The sequence below is a fragment of the Vicugna pacos genome, chromosome 22 (assembly GCF_048564905.1).
Source record: "Vicugna pacos chromosome 22, VicPac4, whole genome shotgun sequence".
Taxonomy (NCBI): domain Eukaryota; kingdom Metazoa; phylum Chordata; class Mammalia; order Artiodactyla; family Camelidae; genus Vicugna; species Vicugna pacos.
In genome coordinates, this window is record NC_133008.1 from 28,270,820 (window position 1) to 28,294,882 (window position 24,063).

Genomic DNA, 24,063 nt, shown 5'->3' on the forward strand with positions numbered 1-24,063 from the left:
AAACAAACTTACGGCCACCAGAGGGAAAAGGGTGGAGGAGGGATAAATCAGGAGTTTGGGATTAGCAGAAACAAACTATTGTATATACAATAGGCAAGCAACAAGGACCTACTGTAGAGCACAGGGAGCTATAGTCAATATCTTGTAATGACCTATAATGGAAAAGAACCTGAAAAAGAACATACAGATGTGTGTGTGTGTGTTTGTGTGTATAACTGAATCACTTTGTTGTACACCCGAAACTAACACAACATTGTAAATCAACTATATTTCAATTTAAAAAAAAAGAGTAAGTCCATGGAGGAGTTGAAATTTAAAGCCAGGATGTTGTGAATCTAAAGCTGACTTTCTTGGCTGTAGCTTCACTTAATTGCCTCTTACGCAGTGGAAGCCAGCATTATTACAATAAAAATTGAATGTAGTTCCCTGTGCTATGCAATAGGACCTCATTGTTTATCTATTTTATATACAGTAGTGTGTATCTGTTAATCCCAGACTCCTAATTTATCCCTCCCTGCCCTTACCCCTTTGGTAATCATAGTTTGTTTTGTGTGTCTGTGAGTCTATTTTTGGTTTATAAATAAGATTTGCATCATTTTTTAAGATTCCATATATAAGTAATATCATATGATATTTGTCTTTCTCTGTCTAATTTACTTCACTTAATATGATAATCTCTAGGTCCATCCATGTTGCTGCAAATGGCATTATTTCAATCTTTTTATGGCTAATATTCACATATATATAACACCTCCTTTATCCAGTCACCTGTCAATGGACATTTAGGTTGTTTCCATGTCTTGGCTATTGTATACATATATTTTTTAATATATATGTTTTTAATGTACATTTTTTAAAGAAAAATTATATATATTTAAGGTTACGACATGCCGATTTGATATACTTATTTATAGTGAAAGGATTACTACAGTCGAGCTCATTAACATATCAATCTTTCCCGTAGTCATCACGTTTCTGTGTGTGATGAAATCTACTCTCAGCATCTTTAGAGTGTTCAGTACAGTATTACTAAGGACAACTGTCATGCCTGTATCCTAGACCTCCAGACTGACTCATCTTACATAGCTGCAAATCTGTACCCTGTAACTGACATCTCCCCATCTTCCCACCACCACTCCCAGCCTCTGCTGACCATCTTTCTACTCTCGACTTCTATGAGTTTCTTTCTCTCTCTCTCTCCATGTATGTATATGGAATTCCTACAAAAATCTTGCAAGGTTATTACTATTCTCATCATTTTACAGATAAGGAAACCGAGGCAGGGAGAGACAGCTGGAATGCAGACTCAGGCAGCTACATTTGTGAATCAATTCTATAGCCAGTGTTCATTGGATCTGTGTATCTCACTGCCATCTTCAGACTGTATCTTCTTCTCAAGTATTGCCACGTCCACAGCCTACCTGAGTCAGTCTATGTGGATCAGGGACTTTCAGTTAACTCTAACATAAATAAATATTTAAGTATTTAAGAAGAGAACTTGACATCCTACTATCAAAGGAAACTAGGATCAAGTGCTAAGTAAATGGCAGCCAATGTAAAATAAATATGATGTGAACAGTGCTGTTGCATTTCAGCTAGATCCTGTTGCCTGCCCAAGGCCTGTTCTCTCTGTCAAAAAGAGATTAGCAACAGTTAGAGAAGCATAAAAGACACAGTAGCAATTCAATATCCACTGGTGATCAAAAGAGAAAGAGAGGAGAAAAAAGAATCCTTGACAAAGCAGAAATGGAAAGGAACTTCGGTAACCTAAGAGCATCTTCAAAAAACCTTAAACCTTGTTTTAAGGAAAAAGCAAAACATTATCCTTAAAAGTGAAATGTTGCAGATTTTCTTTGAAATCAGAACAAAGACAAGGGTGCCTGCTGTCCTTTCCTGTTAATACTGTACTGAAGATCTTAGCCTGCATTGCAAGACAAGACCAAGAAATAAAAGGAAAGAAAGAAATGAAAGAAATACCATGGTCACTTTTGCAGATGATATGATTGTCGACATAGAAAACCCAAAAGAATACACAAATAGATAACTGGAAGTAATAGAATAGTACTGTTACTGAAAACAAAACCAATGTACAAAGTTTACTGTGTGTCAGTAGATCAGCAACAATCAATCAGAAAAATGTGTGTGTGTGTGTGTGTGTTTTTTTTTCAAGATTAAATTTGGGAGATTTTAGAATAAGCAAAACTAACCTATGGTGATAGAAATCAAATCAGTGGTTGTTTCTGGGGTGGGGAGGGTGATGGAGATTGACTCAGAAAGGCCACAAGTCATGGAAAATTCTGTCTTGGTGAGAGTGTGGTGTGTAGCACAAGTGTATATATTTGCTAGAACTGACTGAATGGTAAATTGAAGAACTGAGCATGTCTCTGTATGTAAATTGGACTTTGATTTTAAAAGGATAGCATTTCCTGTAGCTTAAAAAAATGTAAGACAAACAAAAAAGCTGATTAATATCTAATGTTTCTAACAAAAGAAGTACAAATCCTTCATGGAGTAAATTATAAATTTTATGGAAAGATATGAAAGAAGATCTAAATAAATAGAGTGAAATATATGCTCATTATCGAGACTCAGTGTATTTAAAATATCAGCCACCTCCAAAATTGAGTGATAGATTCAATGTAATTTCAATTAAAATCCCAAAATGTTTTTTATTGAACATCTTTGGAGTGAACATCACTAAACTCCAGAGCTTTCTCTCGAACCTACTATCTTCAACCCCTGGAGCCAGGAGGGGGATGCTGGTAAGGTAGGGAACAGGATGGAGAATAAACCCCATAGTGCTCCTAATCCAGAAGGTTATGGGAAGACCTCCCTACTTGCTGTGTGTCTTTGGGCAAGTCACCTCTCCTCTCTGAACGTATTTCCTCACCTACAAAATGGACCATCATAATGTCTACTGTGTCATGTTGTTGCAAGTCAATAGAATAATGCATGGAAAGGGCTTGGCATGGTGCGAGCCCTCAATATCTGGAAATGATCACTGTCATCCTCACTACCATTGACATCACCATTATCACCATAATCATACCCATGGTTATCACCATCATTGCCATCATGATTAGCACATCATTATTATTATCACCACCACCATCACCATCATCGATATCACCTTCGTAGTCACCATTACCACCACCATCATCATCTTCTTCTTCATCGTCATCACCATCAGTAACACCATCATGATCATCCTTACCACCACCATCACTGTCTTCATCATCATCACCATCAACAGCTTCATCGCCATCAACATTATCAGCCCTATTACCATCATAATCACCATTATCACCATCACCACCACCATTGTCATCACCAATATCACCATCACCACCACCATCACGGCCATCATCATCACTATCTTTATCTTAGCTCCAGCCAGAAAGCCCTAGAGCATTCACTGACCCATCAATTTTCAGACCTGGAAAAGACATCAGATGTCAACCAGTCTCCAATGTTCATCCCTCAGAGAGAGGAAAAAAACCCAGAGAGGGAGAAGAAGGACCTATTCAAAGTCACAAAGCAAACTGGGTATCTCTTACCACCTCCCAGGCTTTAGTTCTGTTCCTGCTGCCTACCTGTGACAGAGGCCACTGGCCATCCAGCAGAATGCATGCTTTCTCTTCCATAATACGGGATTGGTGCTGGAAATGTGGCTGCCCAGCCAAGAATTGTATTTTCCATCCCCCCTTGCAAGTGGGTGTGGCCATATGACTAGTTCTACTAGCCAGTGAGATGTGAGTATTTGCTTTGTGCGTCATTTGGAGGGCAGTGTACTTAAGAAGTGGAATTGCCTTCTCCCTGTTACCTGCAAGCTGAACAGAAATGATGATGAGACTCTAAGGGATGGCAAAGCCACAAATGGAATTAGTCCCTGAATCATCCCATGAAGAATAAACTCCCACCTGGTACCAGGAGGAACATCGGACTCTTATGTGAACAAGAAATAAATTTCTGTTGTGTTAAGTCACTGAAAAGTCTTATCTGTTACAGCAGCTAATGTTACCCTAATACAATAGCCTTAAGGACCAGAGCCAACTGCCATCTGTCTGATCCTCAGAGGCCCCATGACTGCCTACTCAAGCTCTCTTTGCCAATTGTTCCATAAATTATACACAAATTATACACAAAGGGCTGGAATCCAGGCTAAAAGCTCCTCTCACATCAGTCCAGTAAACTCCTACTCATTCTTCAAGTCCCATCCCCAAAACCTCTAGGAAGCCTCCCTTAATTTTTTTTGCCCAAGCGGAGTCCTCAGTCTCACTCTCCCACCCCAGGATAATGTCGCTCTGCAGCCCCAGGCCTGACCGCAAGGTCTGTGACCTGCTGTGTCCCCTCCACCAGGAGAAAGCAGGGCCCAGGTCTGGGTCACCTCTGGAGCCTAGACATGTGGTGACATGCAGTAGTGCCTAATAAGTGTTTATTGAATAAATAAACAACATGGGGGTAACTGGAGGAGAGTCTGGACCCCTTCCCCGCTCCAGGTTCAGGTTTTCAGAACAACAGCTGGAAACACTGCATTTTCAGTACCATCAACTTCTTCATTTACAACCAGGGAAACAGATTCCTTCATTCACCAGTGGGCACTTCAAATTGGGCAGGTTCAAAGCCGATGTCATGGCCACTTTGAACTCACTCCCGCACCAGCCTCTCCTCCATCGCTATCCAGTGACTCTCCTTAGGAAGCCAGGATGATTCTCACACTCTCCAGGCTTCATAATCAAGTTAGATTAAGTTTACGGATTGTTTTCCCCAAACCAGCAATGCATCTAAGTGTTTTGCGTTCAGTTAATCCTTCACTTCCAGTAATCAAGGGGTCCTTTGGATGCACCATCCAAACTATGTCTCAGCTCCCAGCCCTTCTCACCATTCCCACTCAAATCCTAGAGCAGCCGCCACCATCTGTCACCTTTGTGACTGTAACAGCCCCCTCGGTGGTCTCCCTGGCTCATGTTTCACCCCTCCCAGCCCACCGCCACGCAGTAGATCTGACCATGTCGCCCTCCCTCTGAAACCTTGCCGTGGTTCCCCAACAACCTCAGAATGAAGTCCAGCCTCACCACGGCCTGCGAGATAATTCTGCAAGAACTGTCTCGCTCTACCTCCCCTCCCTGAGCCCCAATCAGGTAAAAATGGTTGCCACACCCTAAATGCAACATATTTTACATTTTCTTGCCTCTACGCCGAGTCCATGTTATCCCCTCTGCCTAAATGCCCCCTGTAGTGATTACAAATATTTTTCAACTCCTACCATCTAGAATTGCAGTCAGTTTCCCCATCTTCTGTGTCTGGGCTGGGCTTGTGACTTGCTTTGGCCAAGAGAATGCAGCGGAAGTAGCACTGTATAAGTTTTGAGCTTATGAATGACTCCCCATTAGACAGATGGGGCAACTGAAGTTCAGAAAGGAGCCAGCCCCTTCTGAGGCAACCCAGGTAGGAATGGGGAGCCAGACACCAGCTCTCTGGACCCAGAGGCCGTGCTCCAAACCTTTGCACCCCACTACCTCTTCAAACCATGCCAGGCTGCCTCATGGTGCCACATTGCGGGAGGCATAATGGGGAACTGAGCACATGACAGGAACGGCATGTACCACTCTCCAACCCAGCAGCCTTCGCGGGATCGTAGGCTGACTCCAGACAGGGCTTGTAGGTCACCAGGGGCAACAGAACAGATGGCCCCATCTGGCCTGAGGGAGGAAGTTCCCTGCTGACCTCAGGGAGATCAGCTGAGCCTTAAGACTGCTTCCCCCTAGTCATGTGACACCTCAAAGGGGGACAGGAGGTATGACTCATCAGCCCTCCGGGCTGGAGCAGGGCCAGCTAAAGAAAGGGGCTCCCTCCAACAGCAGTAGTGACTGGGGTTAGACCACTAGAAGGACTTCCTGGCAGCCTGAAGTGTGGGCGAAGGTAAAGGACTAGAGGCCTTTTGAACAATATCGGAGGGGTATGTGAGAATATTTCCTCCCTATTGAGGGAGGGAGGCAACCCTTCAGCTCCCCTCCTCCTTTCACCAGAGTTGGGCTGGCACCTTGCCCATATGCAAATCAGCACCCAGACACTTCCCCTTTGCCTGCAGGTCCCCCATCATCACAGCCCCTGGCTAAGACAAAGAAAGAGCTGGAAAGGTTGGTTAGTTTGCCACCCTCTTTCAGGGAACCAGCGTGCAGGGACAGAAGCTCTCTTTGGTGGCGGAAAGAGGGGGATGGTGTGGGGGGGTGGGAGCAGGAGGAGGAACCCAGAACTGAGCTTCATCAGTCAGCTCCCCCACCCCCACCTCAGCCCCAAGGAGCTGGCCGGAAACAGGAAATACCTGTTACCAGTGCCTGCTGGGGAGACACAGAAAGAGGGGCCCTCTGCATTCAGCCCTTGCAGCCCCTTAATCTTGGTGTTGCAAGACTTCATCTTGTAGACCAGAGAGGGTGTGCATGCTGTGCACCCTTTTTGAAGCTCGCAAGCAGAGGTGCAGAGTATAAACTCCTCTTCCTGGACTTCAAAGCCCTCCGTGGGCCAACCCATCTCTACCCTCTCCCCTCCCCTCCCACCCCAGCATGCACTCAGCATCTCACTGCCAGGCTCACTGTCAGTCGAGGGGATCAGACAGGGTCTGACTTCCAGCCCAGCCACTGCAAGCTGAGGGATCTTGGATGGGTCATTGTACCTCCTGGTATCTCTATTTACTCATCATCACAGTGGGAATAAAACATACCAACCTAATCACTCTAGCCCCTGGCCCACCAGGCAGGATTGTACATTCATCAGCAAGCATGTATTGAGTGCCTACTGTGTGCCACGCCCTGGGACCTGACAGTGACCAAGACAGACAGATCCCTGTCCCCACAGAGCTTACAGTCTAGGGAGGAGGCAGACACTAAGCAGAGAGTCACATGAATAACTAATTGATTATAACTGTGGTGACTGAGTACGTGAAAAACCAGATCCCTGTGGGATCTGGTTAAGGAGGTGACGTGTCTGGTAAAGCCAAGACTAAGAGACAAAGAGGAACAAACAGAGGGATTCCAGGAAATCCTCACACGCAGCCAGTGGGGCTGTCAAATGGCACAACCACTTTGAGAAAACGGTTTGGCAGATGCTTAAAAAGTTAGGCATGCTCCTTCCATATGACCTATTCCATGCTCAGGCGTTCACTCAAGGGAAATAAAGGTAAGTGTCCACGAGAATGTTCAGAGCAGCTTTATCTGTGACAACCAAAAAGTGGAGGCAACTCAAACACCCAAGGACAGGAGAATGGATAAGCAAACTGCAGTATATCTGTGTGATGGAATACTACTCAGCCATAATAAGGAATAAAGAACTTAGGGGTGGGTATAGCTCAATGGTAGAGCACATGCTTGGCATGCATGAGGTCCTGGGTTCAATCCCCAGTATCTGCATTAAATAAATAAATAAAAACAACAGGATGTCTGTTTAAAAAAAAAAAAAACGAAGACATGCAACAGTTTGATGAATCACAAAAAATTATGCTGAGTAAAAGAACCAGCCTCAAAGGCTACATATCATATGATCCCATTTTCCATTTCTATAAAACTCTAGAAGACACCTAGTAGGGAGGAGCAAAGCCGACTCCATACTGGGTCTGTTTCTTTTACCTAAGCGTTTGACACAAGTTGCCTATAGCCTGAAACACACAAATTCCCCCTTCTCAAGGCTCTGACCTTCGAAGGTATAACACTTTCCCATTCATATACAGATAAAAAGTTACAGAATAGAGAATAACTTTTGTCTTGTTGGAGGTTTACGGGGACATCATGACCTGACTTATGTGGACAGCTGCAAGAACAAAGGATTCTGGCACCAAGAAGTCTGCAGCAACCAACCACACCTCCTCCCCTTTTTAGTGTAAATGAAGCCTAAATTCTAACTCAGGGCAAGATGGCTCTTTGGGACGCTCGTCCACCATCTTCTCAGTCTGCTGGCTTTCCAAACTGTCGCTACTCCTTGCCCCAGCAATTCCTCTCTTGATTTACTGGCCTGTCGTGCAGAAAGCAGTACGAATCTGGCTCAGTAACAGATGCAAACAAATCTATAGGGACCAAAGGCAGATCAGGTATTGTTTGGGGTGGCAGATGGGGGTTAGGAGGGAGGGATTACAAAATGGCAGGAGAAAATTTTGAGGTGACATGTCTGTTCACTCTCTTGATTGTGGAGCTGGTTTCACAGGTCACATATTCCAAATTTATCAAATTGTATATTTTAAATATGTCATTTCTTGTATGCTAATATAAGTTTTGAAAAGCCAGAGGGAGACCAGATTCCTGCTGTGTCTTTCCCCTAAAACTAGGAGGTTTAGGGGAGATTTTAGGGAGTGAGAGAATGGGAAAAAAGGAATATTTTAAGCCACCATTCATCAATAATACAAAATGTATTATCCTATTGCATTTTCATCCCTACCTTTGATAAAACAAAATAAGTGAGAGACAAGTATATGCTTTTTCTGTCCAAATAAATCTTTAACTTTAGAGTGTCGGGGCCGGGGAAGGGGTTGCTTCAGGTGAAGGGAACAGCATGCAAGGGGGTTCCGGTCATTCAGCCATCCCTTCATTGATTCAGAAAATATTTATTGAGCATCTATTATGCTGTAGGTACTGGTCTAAGTGCTGTGAATACAGCTATGAACAAAAGAGATTCACATCTTTACCCGTGTGAAATTGACATTCTGACAGAAAGAGACATTCAACAAATGTGTTATGTGAATATAGCTTGTTAGAAGGTGGTAAATATTAAGGAAGAAAATTAAGATTAGGGGATGGGGGGGTGCCAGGGGAGTGCAATACTAAATGAAAGGATCAGGAAAGGCTCATTTGAGTAAAGTCTTGAAGGAAGGAATGATCTAGGTGGGTGTCTGAAGGAAAAGCATTCCAGGCAGAGGGAACAGCCAGCGCAAAACAAAGGTCTTGAAGCTGGACACTGCGGTGCTTTGGCGGAAGAAGTTGGAGGTCAGTGTGGCTACAGCAGAGTGAGAAAGGGGGAGTGACAGGGAGTGAACCAAAGATGGTATCAGATGCTGATCTGCCAAAACGGGGGCTGTGTGAACAACATGGGGCAAGTGTAATCACAAGAGCATCCCACCAATTTGTCGTATCTCCCCGAGCCCCTGAGAGGGAAGCGCAAAGGACTGATGCCTTTTAAAGCAATTTTTCCAACTCCCCCTAGTCCTCTGCTCAATCACAGATCAGACTGAAGGCAACAGCCCCACATGCCTTGGGGTGCTCAGATGCTGCACCTATCTGGGCGTCAATCTGGGTGCCCCAGGTAGACAAACATCCCAAGACAGCCATCCCAAGGCAGAGGTCGGGAAGCTGCTCTTTGAGGAGCTATGAAGGGGCTGCGGGTTTTCTGCCTGGACTAGAGGCGACTTGGAGGAAGCCAGGGATGTAATCACAGGCAGAAGATCTCTGACAGGCTGTCTGGAGGAAGGATGATTAGCTGTGGCCTGTGGCCTGTGGCAAGGAGGGTCCTAAGAAAGAGAAGATCTGGGTTTGATCTGAACGGTAAAGCCAGCAGAGGGATTAAAGCTGAGGAGGACCCTGCCACAGGAAATAAAACCATTGCATATCATCAATTCTCAGGCAAACAGCAGTCACAGCAGCTCTCTTTAACTGAGATTACACTGAGTTCAAAGAGGCAGTCACTTGCTCCAAGTCTATGAGGGTTATTAGCCTGCTCGCTCTCAGGTCCTCTCCCTGCCTCTCCTTTTGCTTTGCTCTGTATCAAAGGGAACTACATTTCCCAGGTGCCTTTGCACCCTGGCTTCCGGGTAGTTTCAGCCAATGGGAGGCCCAGGCAGGAGATCAGAGGGCGGGAGGAAGAGAGAAGCCAGGGTATTTCTCCCTCTTCTGCTCTGCCTCTCCGCCAGCAAATATACCTCCTCTGTGTTCTTAGCTCCCAGAAGTCAGCGCTTGCCCAGAGATCTAGCTTCCTTTAAATGGTTCTGGGCCCTGCGCCCTTGTCACACCACCTCCTTCTATTGTTTCTCCAGCCTAGTGGCTAATCTCTGGGTAGCCTTCGTGTCACCCAGCTGTCTTCTCAGCAACTCCATCATCCACTAACCAATTCCCTGAATTAAATTCTCTCTGTTTGAAAGACCTAAGATGATTTCTGTTTTCTGGGCTGAACCCTGACCAGGGGAACCAAAAATTGAAATCCAAGGCTATCTTCATAACCACTTGAAAAGCTCATATGCCCTGCCTACCCCAAAGAGGCAATATCCTTATAGGTTTTGTGGACTGACCACTTGGGTTCAAATCCCAGGATAGCTCCTTATTAAACTAGGCATCATTCACTGGGTTACTAAACTTTCCATGTTTCTTTTTCCTCATCTGTGAAATTAGGATAATATCAGGTAATAGGTTGGGCTTTCCAAAGATGGCTATAAAAATATTATCTATTCAGGATGCCCTTCTGCAGTGTGACTTGTTACACCCCTTGAATTTGATTCCCCTCCCCTTGAACCTAGGCTGGTCTTAGCGACTTGCTTGTCACTGAGAATGCAGTCAAGTGGCACCGTATGATTTCTAAGTAGGTCAGAAAAAACTCTCCATCTTCCGCTTTGGTCTCTTGAGAAACACTTGCTCTCTCTTTCTCTCTCTCCACACTCCTTCTCCAAAAGCCAGTAACCATGTTGGGAGGGAGCCCAAGCCACATGGAGAGGTTCCCGGCTGGTGCTCCAGGCAGTAGCCTCAAATCATCCCAGTCCAGGCACCCCACAGGCGAGTAAAGAATCCTCCAGGTGATTCCAGCCCCCAGACATTCAAGGTTTCTCATCACCGTCATCACCGTGGCCTGCCTGAATTCCGAACTCACAGAACCTGTGAGGAGGACAACACAGTGGTCATCTTGCATCACTGAGTCAGGGCTGGTTTGCTTCACTGTTAACAGATCACCAAAACACGAAGGTACCTACTCCACGGATTTGCTGAGAAAATCAAATGGGTTCATAAGTAAGTATTTAGAACAACTCTTGCAGGTAGGAAGTGCTCAGTAAATGGGCCCTCTTTCTGTTGTTATTCATTGTACTTTCTGAATCAATTCCCATCTGTGTCACTAAAACTGCTCTTTTCAAAGTATCAAGACCTGGATGTAGATACACTTTCCTCTTTGGGCCTCTTGACACTACGCCCTTCTGGTGTTCCTCCCAAGTCACTGGATTTCCTTCTGACATCTTTGCTGTTTCTTTTTCCTCTCCTTAATCTCTCTAAGCTGTTGCACCCTAGGGCCCAACCCTCAGACTCCTTTTCTTCTCTCTTTCCTCCCAAAATGATTTCATCCACGCCCATGGAGATATTTACCCATCACTCACAGCTACAGTCCGCAGCACTTTGCAACGTTACGACTGTTAACTCATTTAATTCTGTCACAGCCCTATAAGGTAGACACTGTCCTTATCTCCATTTGAAAGAGGGGAAATTGAGTCACGGATAGGTTTAGCAACTCATCCAAGATCCCACAGTCAGGACTGGCCCCCAGACCCCCAGGCAACTGGAGTCCACGGTCCTCAAACAGGGCGAACTTTGGGCAAGAGCTGTTTTCAGGGAGCCGAGACCACCGAGGAGGTGTATCTGCCACTGGAGCGGCAGAGCAAGAGAGGGAGAAATACCCTGGCTTCTCTCTTCCTCCAGCGGCTGGTCTGCTTCTTGCGCCTCCCGTTGGCTGAAACTACCTGGAGGCCAGGTTGCAAGGGCACTTGGGAAATGTAGTTCCCTTTCTCAGCCTCAGCACTACTGATAGTTGGGCGGCTATCCTGGGCATGAGAGGACACTCAGCAGCAGCCCTGGGCTCTACGCACTTGATGCCAGGAGCACACCACCCCCTGCAGTTGTGACAATGACAGACGTCTCCAGGTATTGCCAAATGTCCCCTGGGAGAACAGAGCTGCTCCCCCCACCCCCAGTTAAGAACCGCTGTGCTGACCACTATGCTGGGCTTTCTTCCATCTCTAATATCACATGGTCAATCGGAATCCCCCAAAACCTGTTCCTCCCCCAGCCTTCCCACCTCAGCAAATGATAGCCCCCCTCACGCAGGTCCTTAAGCTAAAAACTTAGACATTGTCTGGCCTCCTTTCATTCACTCCCAGCCCTCCCCCACATCCAATCTGTCAGCAAGGCTGATCAGCCCAACCAGCAGAATGTGAGCTGGATCTATTGTCCCCAACCCCTAGTCTGAGCCACCATCACTCTTCCCTGGGACACCTTCATCAGCCTCCTCTTCCCAGGTCCCCTTGCTGCCACCTCTATTGCCCTTAGAGTCTGGTCCCCACGGAGCAGCTTAAAACCTTCCAAGGACTCCCCATCCCATTTAAGTTCCACACACATCCCCACAGCCACACTAAGGAAGTACCTTCCTCTCAAGCCTCATTTCCCTCCACTCTCCCTTCACTCCCTCACCATTGACCAGTGGATGCTTCAGTCCCATCCTGCTGCCACAGGGCCTTTGCACAGCCTTTGCTCTCCCTGCCCCATGCTTCCCAGAGCTGGTTCTTCATCTTTCAGCTCTCAGCTTTCCTTGAACACCCTGCAGAAGCCTGTCCCATTTGTTCTTCTCCATCCTGACCCTTGGTTTATTCTGTCTGCAGCATTTACTACAATGTTTTATTGCTTTGCCTGTTTCCTGTCTGTAGCAGGTTGAATGGCAGTCCCTGAAAAGATATGTCCGCATCAGATCTCTGGCACCAGTGAATGTGACATTATTTGGGGGGGGGGAGAGGACTTTGAAAGACATCACTAAAGATGTCAAGATGAGGAGATCATTCTGGACTGTGAGACACACACACACAGAGACAGACACAGAGGACACAGCCAAGTGATGATGGAGGCAGAGGCAGGAGTAATGCAGGCTTAAGCCAAGGAATGCATGGAGCCAGCAGAAGCTGGAAGAGGCCAAGGACAGATTCTCCCCTGCAGCCTGGAGATGGAGCAAGACACTGCCAACACCTTGGTTTCAAACCTGACTCCAGAACTGTGAAACAATATATCCGTTGTTGCAAGCCACCAGATTTTGAGACTGTGTGACAGCAGCCACAGGAAACAGAACACAGGCAGCCTTCTCTCCCACGAGGCCATGTGCCCAGGAGACCAGAGCCCATATCTGCTATGTTCCTCCCCATAACCCCAGCCTCAGCACAGCGCCCATTGCTGAACAAAATAAATGAATATTCTGACTTGAAGATGCTCTTAATTTCTTCATCCCAGCCGGAAATTGTTCATTTCTCTTTAGATTCCTCCCCATCCCCCGGAGACAGGAGGCTCACTCCCTTCAGAACAGCGGTTCTCTTGCCCAGGGCACTTCTGCCCTCCCAGGGGACATGTGGCAGTGGCTGGGGACATTTCATTGTCACTGTTCCGGGGGGAGGGGTGCTGCTGGTATCGAGTAGGTAGAGGCCAGGGGTGCTGCCCAACATCCTACAAGGCACAGGAAAGCCCTCAGGACAGAGAATGAAACCTCACATTTCAGCAGTGCTGATGCTGAGAAACTCAGGACTAAATTTAGTACTTAATGCCCATAGGACGATGATTGCCTCCTGAATCTATTCCTCTTCTTCCAGTAGCAGTCCCTCAGTTTCCCCTGAAACAGCACCTCCCCCCAGTCTGGTTCCTTTGGGTAAAGTCAACTCCATCCCCAACTCCAGAAATGGCACGTGACCTGGCCTGGGAGGCCAAGTATCCTCCCCGCCACAGCAGTTGGTTCAGGATTAGCTATGCTTCCCCACATCCCCACTAAAAAAACTCATGTCCAATAAAAGACAGATTTTAAATTCAGAGGCCATTTAATTAACCCTCCCATTTCCCACTGGACACAGAATTGTGGGAACAAAAATTGGGAGCATCTAGGACCTATTGTCTGCCTCCATGAGGGTAAAGAATGACTGAGAAGGGAGGAGAACATTCCAATGAAAGCAGAATTAAGAGATAGAAGGCAGGGATAGGAGGGGAGGGCCTCTGAGATATTGTCTGAACTCCTGGATACAGCTGGACCTGAAGGCATTTTCTCCTACATCTTTCAGTTATGTGCGGTAATAAATACTATTTCTGACCAAGCTGGTTTCGGTTGGGTTTCTGTCACAAGATCTAAGATTCTTGCTTGAAACTTCTGCAGACTAAGCTCAGAATTTCCTCAAATCTTAAACTTCTCCAACTGAACATCCTTTATTTCTTCCACTGTTCGCCAAGGGGCCTGACTCCCATGCTCCTCTTAAAGCCCAGGTCTCAGAACATCATCCCTGAAATCAAAGGGGCGTGGCCCATCTCTGCAATGTGGTGAGATCTTCAGAAGCCCAGCAATGCCCACCCAACACACCCTCCGATCCTGCCCACTTCCTGGCACCATTAGTGTTAGCAAAGGAGACAAATGTGTTACTCTGCACTGTAACTGCCCATTTCCTCATCTATTTCCATGAGCTGCAGGAAGGTCTCTGGCTCATTCACCGAGTGTGTGGAACTAGTACAAAGAACGGTCTACGAGGTGGTGGTAGAATCATCATTATTGTTACTGATGCTATTATGACCATCATTCGCCCCATTTTACCGATGAGAAAACCAAAGGGGAGAAGCCTAAACACTTGCCCGAAGTCACATGACTAGGAACAGGTAGAGACGGGGTGATCTCAGGCACTCCACCTCGGCCTCGGCTCACCAGCTACCACCTGCCCATAATGAAAGAGCGCTCGGCAAATACGGACTGAATCAGAGATGAGCCAGCAAGCACTGTAAGGAGGCAGACTGTACGTTTCTTTGACTTCGCAGGTCCCAGGGTCTCTGTCGTGACTGCTCACGGAGAGCAAGCAGCCGTGGGCAGCGTGTCAGCAAGCCCGTGTGCCAGTTACATTTGTTTACAAAAAGAGGCAGTCAGCCCCCCAGTTCTAGCGTGCTGACCCCTTATTAAATGACCGAATGAGTGAAGTGACTATTTGAATATTTACTGAGCCCCTACTGTGTGAGGGGTGCTGTTCTAGGCACCGAGGACACAGTTGTGAACCAAATAGACAAAAAGCATTGCCCTAATATTCCAGTTGAGGGAGGAGACAATTAGTAACTAAGTAAAAACTGTGAAACAAGGCAGAGAACGGAAGGTGTGCGTGTGCGGAGTGGGGGCGGGGGTTGCGATTTTACATATGGAAACCAGGGGAAACCTCTCTGATAGGAAGTCTGAAGAAGATAAGAGAATAGCCAAAGTGTAGATAGGCGGGGAAGAGGGATCTGCGAAGAAAGAACATCACAGGCAAAGGCCCTGGGGTTGGATTGCACCTGCTGGGCTTAGGAAGAGTGAGGAGGCCCATGTGGCTGGAGTTGCGTGAGGGAGGGGGAGAGAGGGAGGAGATGAGGGCCGAGGGGTGAGCAGAGGCCAGATGCATAGGCTCTTCTGGGTCATGATGAAGATTTTGGTCTTTCGTTCCAAGGGTAGCCTGGGACGGCCGGGCGCAAGGTGAGGGACGTGGGTTTCCAGCATCCTCTGTGACAGTGAACAGAACAGAAAGGCATGGAAAAGAAGACACAGTACCAAATGTTGACCCTCTGGGCTTCCGTCCCCATCAGCCCTAGTGGATATGTTGAGATTAAGTCTTCCACCCAACCCAACCCAATTCAACCCACTTGGCTGAGCTCTGCTTATACCCAGGTCCCCCTGCCCCCAGCTGAATCCCGCCCAGGTCCTCCTCATTCCTCATCCCCCTGAAATTTCCTCCAAGCCAGCTCCCTCCAGACCTGCATCTCTGAAGCCAGCGAGGCATTATCCTGGGGTCCTATGGCCCTGCCTTCTCTATATCCACCCAACCCATTTCCTTGTCCTCTCTAGCTCCCAGCTAAACTACATTCCCAGCCTGTCTTGCAGTTGGATGGAACCATGTGATGGAGTTTTGGGCAACAGAACAGAGGTGATAATGCCACGTCTGGGCCTGGGCCATGAAAACCTCCCAGGGTTTCACCCCTCACAACTCCCTCCTCGCCCTCTGGCTGAATACAGGACTCCAAGGACGTCGGGGAGGGTGGTGCTATGGGATGGAAGGAGCCCAGGTCTTGTGGGGAATTGGTAAGGAGGGCTTCCCCCTTAATCCCTCAGCTGACCCAAACTGGATGTGATATAAGCAAGGAGCAAACTCTCGAAAGTCACTGAAGCAATGCAGTTTGTTACAGCAGCTAACATAACGCATCCTGACCTATACCACACCCTACAGGCAGCTCAGACCCACTGAAATCAAATGAACAAAAAGAATGGCTCCCATTAATTTAGCTTTTTTGTTGTACATCAGTCATACCTCAATCTGCCAATCACCATGATAGGAATTTAACTCAGCTTATCACGTTGAACCCTCATACAACCCTGAGATAAAGGTGCTGTGACATCTACATTTTAGAGATAAGATAACCAGGGCTCAGATGGGTTAAGTAATTTTTTTTCTTTTCTAGATCACAGTGCTAGTAAGTACCTGACTTGAAACTCAAAGCAGCCTAATATATAAAGAGTTCCTAAAAATCAATAAGAAAAAAAAGGCCCACAGTGCCAGAAGGAAAAAAATAATGGGCAAACGATATGAACAAATATTATTTCGCAGGGGGAAAATATAAACAGCTCTTCAACGTAAGAAAAGAGGCTCCACCTCACTCAGAATAAAAGAAATATAAACTGAGCCATAATGAGCTCTTTTTATCACCCATCAATTTGGCATAAATCCAAAAGCTTAACAACAGAACTGTCTGCCGGCGAGGCAATGGAGTGAAAAAAGCACTCTCAGACATTGCTAAGGGTAGTGTAATTGGAACAAGTCCTCTGGGAACAATCCCATACAGAGAACAATTTGGCAAGACTTACCAAAAACACAGACTCCCCCGCTTTGAGCCAGTAAACCCTTCAGAGAATTTATCGCATGGGTATCCTTGCTCATGTGTACGGCCGCAGTGATAACACTTACATGTAGCTAGGCACTTTCCTAGGTTCTTGATAGTAACTCATATATCCTTCACCACAATGCTTTCATTTCAGATGGAGATTTATTATCTCCATTTTACAGGTGAAGAAACAGAAGCACAGAGAGGTTAAGGAACATGGCCAAGGTCACACAGTGAAGGAGCTGCAAAAAGGTTCACGGACAAGGTTATTGATTGCAGTAAGTTTGTCAGAACAAAAGCCTGGCACAGACTAAGTGCCCATCAGTGGGGGTAATGGTAAAATAAGTGGTTGCCCAGCCATGTGATGGAATAGAGCTCAGAGCAGCTGTTAAGAGCAGGGATCCTGGAGTGGAGGGAGGGCAGAGCTCAGTGGTAGGGTCATGCTCAGCATGCACCAGGTCCTGGGTCCAACCCTCAGTGCCCCGATCAAATAAAGAAATAAACAAACAAACAAACAAACCTAATTGCCCCCCACCCACACAAAAACAAATAAATAAATAACAAGGAAAAGAGGGGAGGGTGTAGCTTAAGCGGTAGGGCGCATGCTTAGCATACGCAAGGTCCTGGGTTCCATCCCCAGTATCTCTTCTAAAAATAAATAAATAAGTAAGCCTAATTACTTCCCCTCTAAATAAAGTGAATAAATAAGAAGTGCAAAATGCAAACCATTAAAAAATAAAAAAAAAAAAGGAATAGAGATCCTGGAACCAAGCTGCCTGGTTCAAATTCAACTCCGCCACTTTCAAGTTGGGGGCCCTGGGGCAAGTGACTTAACTTCCCTGCATCTCAGTTTTCCCATGTGAAATACGGCGCTAATGGTACTACCTACGTCGTAGGCTGTTCTGAGGATGGCACGAGTTAGTCTGCGGAAAGCCTTTGGACCGGGGGTGGGGGGAGCTTTTCCTACAAAGGTCTGGATAGTAAGCATCTTCAGCTTCACCAGCCAAACACTCCCTGCGGCAATTAGCTGTACAGTGGTCATGGGAAATCAGCCAGAGACAAAGCGTAAATGAGTGGGCGTGGCTGTGTGCCAATAAAACTTTATTTATAAAATGTGCTATGGTCCAGGTTCGGCCCTCCCGCTGTGGGTTGCCAGCCCCCAGTTTAGGCGAATGCCTCGCACCCAGTGGGCACAATGTAAATAGTTTGCTGAATCAATGGACAATCTGAAATATCATGCGGTCATTTTTTTCCAAAGAATGCAAGCAATCTCTATGTATTGATTTCAAAAGATGCCCAAGACAGTTATTAAAGTGAGGGTATAAAGCAGTGGGTGGTATATGCCACCTTTCCTGGTAAGGGCAGAGTGTAGTTAGCGAGAACTTAAATTCCTATTTGCATAAAGATATACAGTAAACTTAAAAAAAAATGGGTAGTTACTTACGGGGGAAGGTAAGACAGGGTATCTGAGGGAGAGGGCTAAAAGTTACATTTTACCCTGTGCACTTTTTTACGTTTTAATTTTTGAATGATCCGCGTGTATCATTTAGCCAAAGAGTTAAATATTTTAAAGCTTCTACCAGGCTGTCTGTGCCCTAGCATGAGGCTCTTCAACCTCAGCCCTGTTGACATTGGGCAGGCTAATTCTCGGTTGTGTGTGAAATTGTAGGATACTGAACAGCATCCCTGGCCTCTATCCGCTAGATGCCAGTAGCAGCTCCCAGATGTGACAACACAGACTATCTCCAGACATCGCCAAATGTCCCCTGGGGAGCAAAACCACCCCAGCTGAGAACCACTGTCCTAAACCCAAATCCTACAGGCTGTGCTGAGTTGCCAAACCTCGCACTATCCCACATCTTTCCTAAAAAGACTTTTCAGCAAGGGTTTATCGGGTGTCAGCACTGCACTGAGCAGTACTGAAATATTACAATGGTCCTCCCCAGAGAGGTGCCATTTTTATCCACCCTTCACTGATAGGGAAACAGGCTCAGAGAGGTGAAGCCAGGAAGTGGGGCTGCCAGGATCTGAACCCAGGTCTGGCTCCTCCAAGCCACGACCCATCCTGTTCTGACTCTCCCACCCTCTCCCTTCCCCACCTCTGCCAGTGGCACCAGCCTTTATGGGCTGGGGACCCTGACATCCTCTTGGCCCCAGTGACCGCTCCCAACCCGAGCCTAATCGGCTCACCCGTCCTGGTGATCTTTCCCACAAAGACTGTCACATTCGTTTCTTCCTCTCCACTCCCTTGGTCTTCAAGTTTCATCTCTGCAGCTCGGAATCTGGGCTCCCAGAGAGAGTGGAGGAGAGAGTGATGGTGTCTGGTCATCACCGCGGCCGCCTCTGGTGATACCATCGTCTCTCTGGGTCTCAGATCTCAGAAGGCCTGACCAGCTTGGAGACTCACTGCAATCTAACCTTGCCCGTGACCCGTTGCCACCAGCCAGGCCCCTGTAGCACGGTGCAGACTACGTGGGAACTGACCAGTTCCCCTCCCAGGGCCTTGGCACTGGCAGTGCCCCTGCCAGGAGCGCGGTTTCCTCAGATTCACGTGGTTCCTTCCCTCAGTTTGCCGGAGTCTCCGCTCAAACGTCACCAGGTCTCTGGTGCAAGAGTGCAACCTCATACTCCCAAGCCCCTTTCTCCAGAACACGTACCATCTCTGACAACTTATGTTTCCTTATTTGCCCACTGTCCGTGTCTCCCACTAGAATGCAGGCTCCTTAACACAGGGGTTTGTATGTGTCTTGTTCTCACTGTTTCGGCACCAAGAAGAGGCCAGGCGTACATTGTAATTGTTGATGAATGAATGAATGAATGAATGAATGAACATTCTCTTCCCACCCTCAACCCAGGAAATAACTGAGCAAAAGCAGAGCAACTCCGAAGAGGAAATGAGAGAAACTGGGAAGCACCCTAAGTCCAGCCTCCACACCCTTATTTATGCCATTCCCCCAATGGGAGCACCCTCCCTTCTCTTTCCCCACCCTTCCACACCCCCAGCGGTTCATGGTCCGGGCTTAAATCTATTTACAAATAGGGACTTTCAAACCTATAGAAGCTGTTCTTGTGGACCCTCCCTCCGGCTCAATGTGACCGCCTTTTAGCTTTCCACACACAGCCCCACTGTGAAGAGGCACAGGGCTGAGCTTTGAAGGGAGACAAAATGCACAGGGCAAAAGATCCAGAGCTCCCAGACGAGGAATATCACCCCTGCCTAGTGTGGGACCTGATACAGCTAGGTGCCGGAAGCCAGAGCAACAAGAAAACTCCTACTCACTCGTCAAAACCCAGCATAAATGTCCCCTCTGTCATAAAGCCTGACTCCCCCAGACAAGGTCTTGCCTTTGCTCCAGGCCCCCGCCCAGGGGTTTCTCCCTCTGCCGCAGGCCTGACAACATGGGGCTGGGGGATATCTGTCTCCTCAAGTCTGGGAGCATCTTGAGCGTCAGACGCAGGCCAGGATCCTCAGCATTGCCCAGAACAGAAAACCAAGACACATTAATCCCTGCAGCTGTCCTCCTAGAGATTAATGCCAGGTCCCCTTGCGCTTCATCAGAGAGCCAGCTGTAGGGAAGATGCCAGCAGGGATGGAAGTTCAACCTTAAGTCTATCCACCTTCCCATTAGCTGCTATTGAAACCTCACAGAATCTTGACTGCTTGCAGGTCTGACGCCTGAAGGGTCTGATGGCTACTTCCTTATATGCTGGAAACCAGAAGGAGGCAAAAAAATGTAGGCGAATTTGGGATGGCCTGTGGCCAGAGCAGCTGGCTATGGGGGGAGGGGGCCTCTGGGGTTCCCTCATTCTCTCAGGAAGCCTGCCTGAGCTAGGGGAGGATGGGTCACACACCTCTCTTATGGCCCTGTCCCCAAGAGACACCCTCAGGGACCCCTACCTGAGCAGCTACTTCCCCTCCCCCCATTCGCACGTGGCACCTCAGACCAGGGAGAAGGCAATGCCCCACTAGCCCGCGGCTCTTCCAGACAAGGCTTTCGTCCAGGGGTAGAGCCTGCGGGCTAGATTGCCAGTGTGCCTTCGGACCTCCAGGGCAGGCGAGGCGCCCCTAACTGCCAGCCATCAGCAGACATCGCTTCCACCCAGCACTGCGGAGGCCATAGGGAACCAGAGGAGGTGCTACCCGGAGAGGACCCAGTCAGCTTACCACCCCCACCCAACCGCATTCAAATAGGAATTTGAATATATTTCCTGAGCTGGCGGCGGTGGCAGTCAAATCCACCTCCCCCTGGAACCTCAGGCCCTTGCAGAAATCGCTACAGAGAAAAGGCAGCTATTTTTAGGTCCAAAATCCCAAGACCCTCTCTTGAGGCTCAGGGTCATGTCCTGCCTCGAGACGGCCCCTGGGATGGATGGAGCTACGGAGACCAGATCCCGGAGCCCACAGCCCGCCCCGCAGTCGCCCCATGCTGCCCCAGGCCCAGGCAGGAAGCCAAGGGGAAGATGTGAGGGGAAGGAAGGGGCCCAGGGCCCGGGAGGAGGAGATGCATGTGGGGGAAGGAGTCGGAGGAGGCCCCTCCCCCAGGGCCAGAATCTTGGAGGAGGGGGGAGATGTCAAAGGAGTCAAAAGCCTCAGGTATCCTGCCAGCCACCCAAGGGGTTACCAGTGCCCCTCAAGAACCCCCACAGTCCCATCTGGGGGCTCGGTCTCCAGAGGAGTCAGCCTGGGGTTTGGGAGCGTCAGCCTCAAGTCTGCCGTTCTCAGCCTAAGCGTGGCTAACGGGGAGCCTATTGGCCCGTTGCCGTTAACCTCGGGTGGGCCACCCCAGAATCGCAGAGTGTCACCGCCGCCGCTTCCCGGTACCTGGTGTCAGACCCAGAGTCAGGAGCAGATTCCGCTCTGCGATGCCGACCTGGAGGCGCCGGTGCATCAGCGCCCTGGGTGCCAACCCTGGAGTGACGGCGGGGGGGGGGGTCTGCCTCTCCCCTCCCACCCTCGCGCCGGCCAGCCTGTGGCGGGCTCACCTGGGACATCTGTGGACGCAGGTTGACTTCTCGCAGGTTGATGGCGTGGGGAAGCAGGTTGTTGAGCAGCTGGCAGAGCAGGACGCCATCCCGGAGGGCCTGAGCCAGCTCGCACACCTGGGCCCCATCCCAGGTCACGCGGTGGCTGGGCGGCAGGACCCGGCACTGGATCAGCCAGTGGGTGCACTGGCGCCACAGCTCCATGGCCGCTGCCTTCCCGGGCCGGGCCGCGCACCCTCGCCGCCTCCTCCGCCCGCCCGCCCGCCTGTGCTATCTAGCTACCACTTCCTCTTCTTTGCCTGTAACTGTCGCCCTGAGAGGGGGTGGAGGAGGAGGAGCCGTGGGGTCGGGGGCGGATGGGGGCGGGGGAGCACCTGCAGCCCAGCCCCGCCCAGCCCCTTTCAAGCAGGACCCCGCCTCTCTTTCCCCCAAAACTGAACACCTGGGCACCCAGGAGTGAGGTCAGTGTAACCAGACTGAGACCTGCTGCCTTCCTCTACATCCAACCCCAGAGCAGTACCGCCTCCGAAAAAGACCCAAAATCCGCCTTCTTCCCACCCCTCCCTCCTCTGCCTCCACCCTAGTCCGCCACGCATCCTTGCTAGCCTGGCCTAGTAGGTCTCCTTCCGCTGTCGGTCCCCAGGCTCCTGTTCTCAGCCCCCGCAGCCTGGACTCCCCCATCAGAGCGCACCTGTGAACGCCTAAGTCATCTTGTTCCAAAGCCCCCTTCATTGGGGTCGAAGTCCTCCCTGCAGCCCGCAAGGCTCTGTACGTTATACCCTCATCCCTGCTCTTACCTCCTCCACTCTCCCACTCGTTCACTCTGCTCCGGCCACACGGGTTCCCTCAGTGTTTCTCCAGCCCACTAGGTCACCCCAGAATCCTGCCCTAGAATCCTGCCACAGGGCCTTTGCACATTATCTCCCTCCGCCTGAGGCGACTTCGCTCCGCTAGCTCCCTCACCTTCTTCGACTTTGCTCTCCTGATGTCTTCCCAAAACTTTCCATTTCAAATCACAGCCTTTATCCCCACTCCATCACACCCTACCCAACTTCCCCACATCTAGCCCTGATCACTGTCTGACAAATCTATTTTATTATACTGATTTCCTTATTGTGTATTTAGAAATTTGTGTCTCTTTTGTTGGACTCCACCCTCAGCACCTGGCACATATGCATGCTTCGTAAATATTTGTTGAATGAATGAATGAATGAATGAATGAATGAATGACTAGTTGAAACTCTATTGGCTCTACCTCTGACAGTTATCCCAAATCTATTCATTTATCCCCGTGTCCCTGGCCACCATCATCTTTTTCCTTATAGACTTCAAAAGTGTCATTTTCATTTAGCAAATGTTTACTCTCTTCGTAGCCCTTATCATTACCTGAAATCATCTGGTCTAGGAGGTCTCTCTCTCCCCACTTCCACCCACAGTCTTCCCTACCCCCTCCACCTCAGAAGGCACCCCTGCCTTGGATTTTCTTCTTTAATTATTGTAGCCACTTGGGGGCGCTAGACCCCTTCACTGGTCATACCCACTACACTACCAAAACCAGGCCGGAGTGGGTCAAGGAAAACACACCTGTCAGACTCCTGAACTTGAAGTCTCTTCCACGTTGACAGGAGGGAAATTCCCAGGCTGGAAATTCCCATATTTACGATCCCACAGGCACCAAAATTTTCATCCCCAAGCATTCGTGGCTCCCTGTGAGTCAATTTCCTCATCGTAAAACAGGTGACAGTAAACTTCACCGTTTAGAATTAATTGTAGGGATCAGAGATCGTGGGATTGCGAAGATGAAAGCCAGGAAGACAGGATAGCGCTCCAGGCCTCCGGGCTTGAATCCCGCCTCGACCACTGACAAGCCTGTTAACTTGGAGGAAAGGCTTAGCTTCCCCGTGCCTCAGATTCTGCCCCTAGAAAGTGGAGGTGATGAAAATAGTACCCATCTCACTGCAAGGTCTACGTAAAAATGGTACGTGTGGAGGCAGGTCAAGCAAGCAGAACAGTCCTGGCATACAGTAAGAGCTTAATGAATGATAGTTACAGCTACTGCTTTCGATTCTGTTGTTGTTATGAGCCCCGTCAATAAACTTGGCTTGAGCGTCCTCTTTCTGGTTCCAGATCCCACACCCAGCCCCGACCACCACCTGTCTCATGCTTGTCTCCAGGCAACACGATGGAAGCCCCCTCTCCTCCTTCCCCTCACCTAGGAAACCACCTG

The 24,063-nt window shown here is 48.5% G+C and overlaps 1 protein-coding gene and 1 non-coding gene across 2 annotated transcripts in view; one reads left to right on the forward strand and one right to left on the reverse strand.

The window, feature by feature from the left end:
• The window catches only part of VAV1 (vav guanine nucleotide exchange factor 1), a 47,754-nt gene extending 25,633 nt beyond the window's left edge, over positions 1 to 22,121 (reverse strand). The window contains exon 1 of the mRNA XM_015241110.3: positions 21,837 to 22,121. Coding sequence (XP_015096596.2) covers positions 21,837 to 22,040 — 204 coding nt within the window. The 5' untranslated portion in view covers positions 22,041 to 22,121. The remainder of the gene's footprint in view (positions 1 to 21,836) is intronic.
• On the forward strand, positions 7,335 to 7,406 carry TRNAA-GGC (transfer RNA alanine (anticodon GGC)). Its single transcript has one exon. It is a non-coding gene; the product is annotated as a tRNA-Ala (tRNA).
• Positions 22,122 to 24,063: the final 1,942 nt, after the last annotated feature.